Here is a 9,108-nt window from a genome sequence, read left to right on the forward strand (position 1 = left end):
AGAACGGCATAAACCCGGGAGGCGGAGCTTGCAGTGAGCTGAGACCCGGCCACTGCACTCCAGCCTGGGCGACAGAGCGAGACTTCGTCTCACAAAACAAAAAACAAAAAACAAAAAAAAACCAACAACAACAAAAAAATCTTTATGGCTTTTTCTTTATTCCCAAATTACTTTTCAGAAATGTTAAGTTTATACTTCTGCTAATATTGAATGCTATATCTTTGATGTGAAAAATAGTCTCTTTTAATTCATACTTCTCTGATTAGTTGAGATGTGATCATAAATGTTTAATTTTATTTTGTTTCTTTCCTTTTCTTTTTTTTTTTTTTTTGAGATAAGTCTCTCGCTCTGTTGTCCAGACTGGAGTGCAGTGGCATGATCTTAGCTCACTTCAACCTCCACCTCCCAGGCTCATGTGATCGTCCTGCCTCAGCCTCCCAAGTAACTGGGACTACAGGCTCATGCTACTATGCTTGGCTAATTTTTATATTTTTTGTAGAGGCAGGATTTTGCCATGTTGCCCAGGATGGTCTTGAACTCCTGGACTCAAGTAATTCACCTGCCTCAGCCTCCCGAAGTGTTGGGATTACAGGCATGAGCCACTTCACCTGGCACTTTTCTTTTTGAGACAGAGTCTTACTCTGTCTCCCAGGCTGGAATGCAATGGCGCTATCTTGGTTCACTGCAACCTCTGCTTCTCAGGTTCAGCCGATTCTCCTGTCTCAGCCTCCTGAGTAGCTGGGATTACAGGTGCATGCCACCACACCCAGCTAATATTTGTATTTTGTATTTTTAGTAGAGACAGGGTTTTACCATGTTGGTCAGGCTGGTCTTGAACTCCTGACCTCGCGATCTGCCTGCCTTGGCCTCCCAAAGTGCTGGGATTACAGGCATGAGCCACCACACCCGGCCCCTTTTCATTTTTTTAAATGAACTTTGAAATTAAATTACTGTTGAAAGAGAAACAATTTTCAGGCTATAATTTTATTATATCTCTTTGACATTCTCTCACTAATTCAAAAGTTTAAACCAAACAGTTTCACAGGAATGAAGGCAACTTCATATGCGATTATAACCTGTAGATAAAACACCCCTGGACATTAAATAACTCAATAATATTTAATCATTAGAACACTAATGAACACCACTTACTCTAATTTTTTTTTAAGTTAAAGCAGGTATCTCTAAATCATGGAAGTTATAAACTTGACATTAAATGATCATTTCTGTCATTGTTGCTCATTTTCCTAGGTGTGATAATGACATGACAAGATAAGAACATGTCCAGATTTTCACTTCTAGCATGAGGGCATGAAGAACTCTGTGGACAAACTCTTTGGCAAAACTGGTGAAAATCATAAAAGGACAACTCTTTTGAAGTCTCTGCAAATGGTCCTGGGGACATACGGCATATGAAGAAACATTTATTCAAGAAAACCTACTGCTAAGTAAGAATAGTGAGTCTGTGGTGTCTGAACCAGGACATAGTCCCTTCCTTCCCAATCCCAGCTCAGCAAGATGGAAACTCCACTCCAGACTGGTGCAGCCAAGAGGACAAGGCTCCCTGTATTCCAAGCTTCCACTCAGAGGGCTATCTTCCCAGGAGGGGTGGGATGACAGCATTTCTCATCAGTCCCCAGCTGCCTATTGCTGGGCCTGAGTCCTGGGTCAGTACAGTCAAGAGGTGGGGCTCCCTTCTTCCACCCAGCCCCTATTCATGGGATGGAGGAGCTACCTTGGATGTAGCACAGCTGAGGATACTGAGGCCCTAATTGGCTTTATTCCTCCTTAGAAAACAGTGGTCCTATACTGAGAGAGAGACAAGCTGAGAAGATCTGAGGCCAGTGTTTCCTCAACTCCAAGTGCTCAGCTTCAAGTAGGGGAGTAACTCAGAGAGAAGCATGGCATTGACTCCCACAACCAGCTAAAGACCCTTAGCTCAAAAACTGTGCAGGAGGGGAGAAGCAGGCCATAAAACAGATAGCTCTGCAGCTCTTTCCAGAAAAACTAACTTTATTTGCAACACAGTGTGGAGAGCACTCACAAAACCTGTGGAGTTTGTGATGAAAGGCAAATGGGAGGAGATTGGTAGACTAATTGGAGATATAGGCTAAACTGTAGGCTGGCTAATTTGCCAGAAATCACCAGAAAAAGATAGCAGGACAGAGCCCTCTTGGGGTTAGAACAAATCTCAAAAGCTGATTATTCTCTCTAAATTCTGGTTTCTGGTCCAAGATGAAAACAGCCTGGAAGTGCCGCTCCTGTCTGTCCACACAAGATGAAAAACGCTGAACAATCTGAAAATCCATAATTCTTCCTAGATCCATCAGAGAATTGAGGTCACCGGACAAACTGCTGCCTCCAAAACTGGAGAGAAAGGTGGATACTGACAATCACAGGTTTCCAGGAACATAAGCCCAGGAACAAGCCACTGGAGCCAACAATGCAGGAGACAAAAATAAGGACCCTAGAGGAAATTTTAATCTCCGATACCCACAACTACAACAAACAATAATCATAGCCAAACTCCTACTCAGATAAACACAAAATCTCACTCTAAATGCCTATTTACTTCAATTCTTTTAATCCAATATATCTTAAATTTGTAAATTCTTTTTTGAGACAGAGTCTCGCTCTGTTGCTCAGGCTGGAGTACAGTGGCATGCTGATGGCTTGTGCAGCCTTGACCTCCCGGGCTCAAGCGGTCCTCCCACCTCATCCTCCCTGGTAGCTAGGACTACAGGTGTGTGCCACCATGCCCAGCTAATGTTGATATTTTTTGTAGAGATGGGGTTTTGCCATGTTGCCTAGGCTGGTCTCGAACTCCTGGGCTCAAGCAATCCCCAGACCTTGGCCTCCAAAAGTGCTGGGATGACAGGGGTGAGCCACTGTGCCTGGCCTATCCAATATATCATACATAGCCCTTAACCAAAAAAATTACAAGGCATGCTAACAGGCAAAATACAAAAGTTTGAAGAAACAAAACAATCAGAACTGGATTCAGATATGGCAGAGATTTTAGAATTAGCAGACCAGGAAATTAAAATAACTACGATTAAGCCAGGTGCGATGATATGCGACTGTAGTTCCAGCTATACTAAAGAGGCTGAGGGAGGAGGATCACTGGAGTGTAGGAGTTTGGGGCTACAGTGCACCATGATCATACCTGTGAAAAGCCACTGCACTCCAGCCTGGGCAACAAAGCAAGGCCTCATTTCTTGTTTTTTATTGTTTGTTTGGGGTTTTTTTGGGTTTCCTTTTTTGAGTCTCGCTGTGTTATCCAGGCTGGAGTGCAGGGGCACGCATTCACAACTCACTGCAACCTCCACCTCCCGGGTTCAAGCAATCTTCTGCCTTGGCCTCTGGAGTAGCTGGGATTATGGGTATGTGCCAGATGCCCAGCTAATTTTTGTTTTTTTTAGTACAGATGGGGTTTCATCATGTTGGCCAGGCTGGTCTTGAACTCCTAGCCTCAAGTGATCTGCCTGCCTAGACCTCCCAAAGTGTGAGATTACAGGTGTGAGCCTCCACACCTGGTCACAAGACCTCATTTCTAAACTAATTAAATAGCTGATTAACAGGATCAGGGATGGGAAAAGTGGACACCATGCAAGAAAAGATGGGCAAATTAAGCAGAGATAAAAATTCGAAAAAAAAGAAAAGAAAAAAAAGAAATACTAGAAATCAAAAAACACCATAAGAGAAATGAAGAATGCCTTTAACAGTCATCAGTAGACTGTATGCAGCCAAGGAAAGAATCAGTGAGTTTAAAGACAGGTCAACATAAACTTCCCAAGCTGGGGAATAAAAGAGGAAAAAGAAAGAAAAACTAGAACAGAATATTCAAGTACTATGGGAAAATTGGAGAAGGTATAAAACATCCACATAATGGGAATACCAGGAGGAAGAAAATGAGAGAAAAATAAGTATTTGAAGTAATAATGGCTGAGAATTTTCCAAAACTGACAGACACCAAGCCACAAATCTGGGAAGCATATTCAAACTGCAGAAATTCAAAAGTGAAGAGAAAATCTTGAAAGAAGCCAGATTAAAAAAAAGTACCTTAACTACATAGGGGGAATAATAAGAATTAACTTGGATTTCTCTTCAGAGAGCGTAAGAGCAAGTAGAGAGAGAGATGTGAAATACCTGAAGTGTTCTGGTGGCCCATGTCTGTAATCCTCAGCAGAGGCTGAGGTGGGAGGATTATTTGAGGTCAGGAGTATGAGATCAGCCTGGGCAACACAGCACGACTGAGACCCCTATCTCTAAAAAAAGTGTTTTAAAAATAGCCACATGCCTATAGTACTAGCTACTTGGGAGGCTGAGGTGGTCGGACTACTTTAGTCCAGGAGTTCAGGGTTACAGTGAGCTATGATTGTGCCACTGCATTCCAGCCCGGGAGACACAGTCAGATCCTCACTTTGTGGGGGAAAAAAAAAAAGGCACAGATAGATTAAAAGTAAAGTAATGGCAAAAGATACAATGTGCAACCACTAAACAAAAGAAAGCTGGAGTAGCTATACTAATTTCAGACAAAGTCGAATTTGGCAAGGAAAATTACCAGGGATTAAGTGGGCATAAGATAATGAAAAAGGTGTCAATTCTCCAAGGCGGCATAACAATCTTTAATATATATGCATCTAACAACAGAGTATCAAAACACAATATGGCAAACACGGATAGAAATGCAAGGAGAAATAGATAAATCCACTCACTATGATAGAGATTTCAACACCCATCAGTAATGAACATCTCCAGCTGGCGGAAAGTTAGTAATTACGCATATACTTAAACTGCAAGGTACCATCAGTCAACTCGGTAGCTCATCTAACGACAGCAGAATACACGTTCTTCTCAAGCTTACACGAAACATTCACCAAGATAGACCACATTCTGAGCCATAAAAGACACCTTAACAAATTTAAAAGACTAGAACTAATATAAAGTATGTTCTCAGGTCACAGTGGTATTAAACCGCAAATCAATAAAACAATGATAACTGGAAAATCCCAATATATTTGGAGAGTGAACAACACACATCTAAATAACACACGGGTCAAAGAAATCTCAGGAGAAATTTAAATATATTTTGAACTAAATGAAAATGCATATACAACATATCAACATTTGTGGGATGCAACAAAAACAACGCTTAGAGGAAAAGGTATAGCAGTAAGTGCATACGCAGAAAAGGAGAAAGACTTAAAATCAGTAACCTAAGTTTCTCCCTTAGGAAACTAGTACAAGAAGAGCAAATTAAAACCAAAGTAAGCAAAGAAATAACAAAAATTAGTCAGAAAGTAGTAAAATTGAAAACCAAAAATCAATAGAGAAAATCAACAAAACCAAAAGCTGTTTTTTTGAAAAGGTCAACAAAATTGATTACTAATATGAGAAATTAAAGAGTGGCTATCACTACCGATCTCATGGTCATTAAAACAATAATAAAGAAACATTATGAATAAGTGTAGGCTCACAAGTTTGGATAATTTAGATGAATTCCTCGAAAGACACAATCTATCAAAATTTACTCAAGGAGAATTAGATAACTTGAATAAGTCTGTATCTATTAAAGAAATGTAATCAATAATGAATAACCTACCAAAACAGAAAGTGCCAAGCCCAGATGCTTTCAATGGTTAATTCCACTAAGCATTTAAAGAATAACACAGCAGCAGTGATCAAGACAATGTGGTACTGACATAAGGACAGACATACAGATCAGTGGAATAGACTTGAACGTCCAGAAATAAATCCAAAAGTGTCTATGGTCAACTGATTTTTGACAAGTGTGGCAAGGCCTTGCAGTGAAGAAAGAAAAGTCTTTCTAATAAATGGTGCTGGGACAAATGTACAGCCACATGTTTTAAAAAAATGGAGTTGGATACCTACCTTATATCATATACTAAAATTAACTCCAAGTGGGATCAACCACCTAAATATGAGCTAAAACTATAAACCCTTTAGAAAAAAACCTAGGGGTAAATCTTCATAACCTTAAATTTTGCAATGGATTCTTAGATATGACACCAAAAGCATGAGTAATGAAAAAAATTTAGATAAATCGGACTTCATCAAAATTAACCTCTCTGTGGCTGGGCGCAGTGGCTCACACCTGTAATCCCACCACTTTGGGAGGCTGAGGTGGCTGGATCTCCTGAGGTTGGGAGTTCAAGACCAGCCTGACCAAATGCAGAAACTCAATCTCTACTAAAAATACAAAATCAGCCAGGCATGGTGGCACATGCCTGTAGTCCCAGCTATTCAGGAGGCTGAGGTAAGGGAATCACCTGAACCCGGGAGGTGGAGACTGCAGTGACCCGAGATCACACCATCGCACTCCAGCCTGGGTGACAAGGGTGAAACACTGTCTCAAAAAAAACAAACAAACAAAATTAACCTCTCTGTGTTTCAGACAATAACATCAGGAAAGTAAAAAGACAATCTACACAATGGGAGAAAGTATTTGTAAATCATATATCTGATAAGGGACTTGTATCTAAAATATGTAAGGATTTTTGTAAAAAAAAAAATAATTTACAAATGGGCAAAATATCTAACCAAACATTTCCCCAAAGAGTAACATACAAATGGCCAACATGCACAGGAAAAGATGCCTGACATCACTAGTCATCAGGAAAATGGAATCAAAACCACAGTGAGATGCTGTGTGTCACACATCAAGTGTTGACAAGAATGTGGAAAAATCAGAACCCTCATATACTGCTTATGGGAACATAAAATGGTACTACCACTTTAGAAAAGCGTATGGTAGTTCGTCCAACTATTAAACGCAGTTACAATATAACCTTATGACCTACCAATTCCATTCCTAGGTATAATCCAGAACTGAAAATAAGTGCCCACATAAAAACTTACGTGGAAATGTTTATAGCAGCATTATTTATAATACCTAAAAGGCAGAAACACCAATGTCTAACAACTGATAAATGGCTAAGTAATATGTGGTAACTGATACAATGCACTATTATTCAACTTTATAAAGGAATTCTGATGCATGTGACAACATGGATGAACCTTGAAAACACGCAAAGGGAAAAAGCCAGTCACAAAAGACCACATATTATATGACTCCATTTATATGAAAAGTCCAGAATAGGTGAATCTACAGACAGAAAACAGACTAGTGGTTGCTTAGGGCTGAGGGTAATGGTGGTATTGAGGTGATTGCTGAAAGGTACATGGTTCTATTTTGAGGTGATGAAAATACTCTAAAATTAACTGTGGTAGTGATTACATGCATCTGTGAATGTACTAAAAATTATTGAAATGTACACTTTAAATGGGTAAATAATATGGTATGTGAATTATATCCTAATAAAGCCTTTAAAAAGAAAATGCCCATTTTTAAAAAAATGCAAACTGATGTATGTTTAGAATATGCTTTAAAAGAGGTAATGCAAAAGGAAAAGTGGGTTAGGTAAAGCAAATGTGGCAAATCTTGATAGTTTTTGAATCTGGGTAATGAACATATGGGGATACATTGTGGCTTTCCTTCCCCCCTCATGGTGGACAGTTGTGGATGAGGTTGACTGTTAAACATTTTGGATCTCTAAATACTAGGCTTTTGTTTGAAAAAATGTCTCTTTAAAAAAAAAAAAAAAAAAAAGGCAAGCACTTCCAAAACACAATCCATCAATTCTCCAAAGCAGCATCTAATTATTTGGTTGGCAACTGAATTTCTTGACTGTGGTGTAAGTAGAATAAAATACTAAACAGTACTCTGAATACTACCTAAAAGGTAGAAAACATTGGTGTTTAGACCAAAACTATAACATTGGTGTTTAGACCAATGTCTAACATTGGTGTTTAGACCAAGTTTTGCTTTAAGTTGGTATTTACAAAAATGACACCTGTAACTTTAACAAGATTTAAAAATTACATGCATTTTTTATTCCCCACTCTTATTTTGGACCCATTTTTTCATTTTATTTCACTAGGCACTAATGTAGGCATGTGGTTCTATACGAATTAGTTAAGATCAACAGTGAGGTGAATTACAGCAAAATTATCAATAAAAAGTTACCTGCTGATACAGCGCCGATAATTGTCAAAATATATTCTTCCTCTCTCATAGGCTATAGGTGACCTGGAATGAGTTGTCCAAACATTCTTAAATTTAGTACTTTCCTAAAAGACACAAAGAATTTCCGTTTAGGAAAGAACCCTTAGGCTTCCACTGTGCACCAATTTTAAGTTGGATTTTAAATTTTCAAAGCAATATAATTTCACCTATGTTATTTAAAAACATTATTTTGCATCCTTCCTCCACTCTGTCCTCATGTTTTGGGATGAGGTGACCAACTATTAGAATAACTGTTCCCAGGTAAGACATAAGAAGCGTAAAACTAAAAACATCTGGTGGCCCTATTACCACCTATTGACTAATCTCCCAGATTCCGGGCTTGTATCCTCCTCCCCATCACATGTGACCCTATAAAGGGGGGGACCCAGCGCGTTAAAACCGCATCCCCTCAGGAGGCTCGGCCTCCAGGCGCCCGAGGCCCTCCGTCCCGCCCTGGCCGGCGGGCGGTCACCTGGCACACCAGCGCCCGCAGGATGCCCAGGTTGGTCCTCTGCACCACGCCTGCGTCGCGCGAGAAGCAGCCCAGCGCCCGGCGACTCAGCCGGCGGCACACGTTGGGCTTCCGGGTCGGGCCCATGGAGGCGCGGGCCGAGCCCCGGGTAGGCTGGGCCGCTGAGGGGCGCGCCCCACACTCCCGTGCTGGGTAGCTGCCGCTGCCTCCGAATTTCCAGGCCCAGACTTTCCCGGCGGGGCCCAGGAAAAGCTGACACGGGGAGGCGGGCAGGGGGCACCCGACGGCGGGGCGAGGGAAAGCAGAGCCTCTTGCACAGCCAGAGCACGGAGAGGAGGGAAGAAGTACTCCCTTTTCGATCTGCCCCTCCCAGGCTCTCTGGCCGCTAACAGTGCGACGCTCCGGTACGGCGCGACCGGCCGGAGCCGCTCTCTCACCGGGAAATGTAGTTCCCAGTGCCTCGTGAGGCAGCCCGGCTTCTCCCAGGAACTACAATTCCCGTCAGGCAGCTGGGAGCGAGGGCTTGCCCGGCCCCGCCTCTGCCCGC

At 41.5% G+C, this 9,108-nt stretch overlaps 2 protein-coding genes across 4 annotated transcripts in view; one reads left to right on the plus strand and one right to left on the minus strand.

Moving 5' to 3' along the window:
- The window catches only part of DCAF17 (DDB1 and CUL4 associated factor 17), a 50,584-nt gene extending 41,572 nt beyond the window's left edge, over positions 1-9,012 (minus strand). For both annotated transcript variants that reach the window (XM_011991938.1, XM_011991937.1), the window contains exons 1-2: positions 8,562-9,012; positions 8,051-8,154 (exon numbers count right to left, since the gene is read on the minus strand). In XM_011991938.1, the coding sequence (XP_011847328.1) occupies positions 8,051-8,154; positions 8,562-8,687 (230 nt within the window). In that variant the 5' untranslated portion in view covers positions 8,688-9,012. The remainder of the gene's footprint in view (positions 1-8,050; positions 8,155-8,561) is intronic.
- The window catches only part of METTL8 (methyltransferase like 8), a 107,743-nt gene continuing 107,101 nt past the window's right edge, over positions 8,467-9,108 (plus strand). Inside the window, exon 1 of one of the 2 annotated variants that reach the window (XM_011991936.1) lies at positions 8,467-8,591. In XM_011991936.1, coding sequence (XP_011847326.1) covers positions 8,584-8,591 — 8 coding nt within the window. In that variant the 5' untranslated portion in view covers positions 8,467-8,583. The remainder of the gene's footprint in view (positions 8,592-9,108) is intronic. The other variant, XM_011991933.1, reaches the window with a different exon arrangement.

The sequence above is a fragment of the Mandrillus leucophaeus genome, unplaced genomic scaffold (genome assembly GCF_000951045.1).
Source record: "Mandrillus leucophaeus isolate KB7577 unplaced genomic scaffold, Mleu.le_1.0 Scaffold40, whole genome shotgun sequence".
Classification (NCBI taxonomy): Eukaryota; Metazoa; Chordata; class Mammalia; order Primates; family Cercopithecidae; genus Mandrillus; species Mandrillus leucophaeus.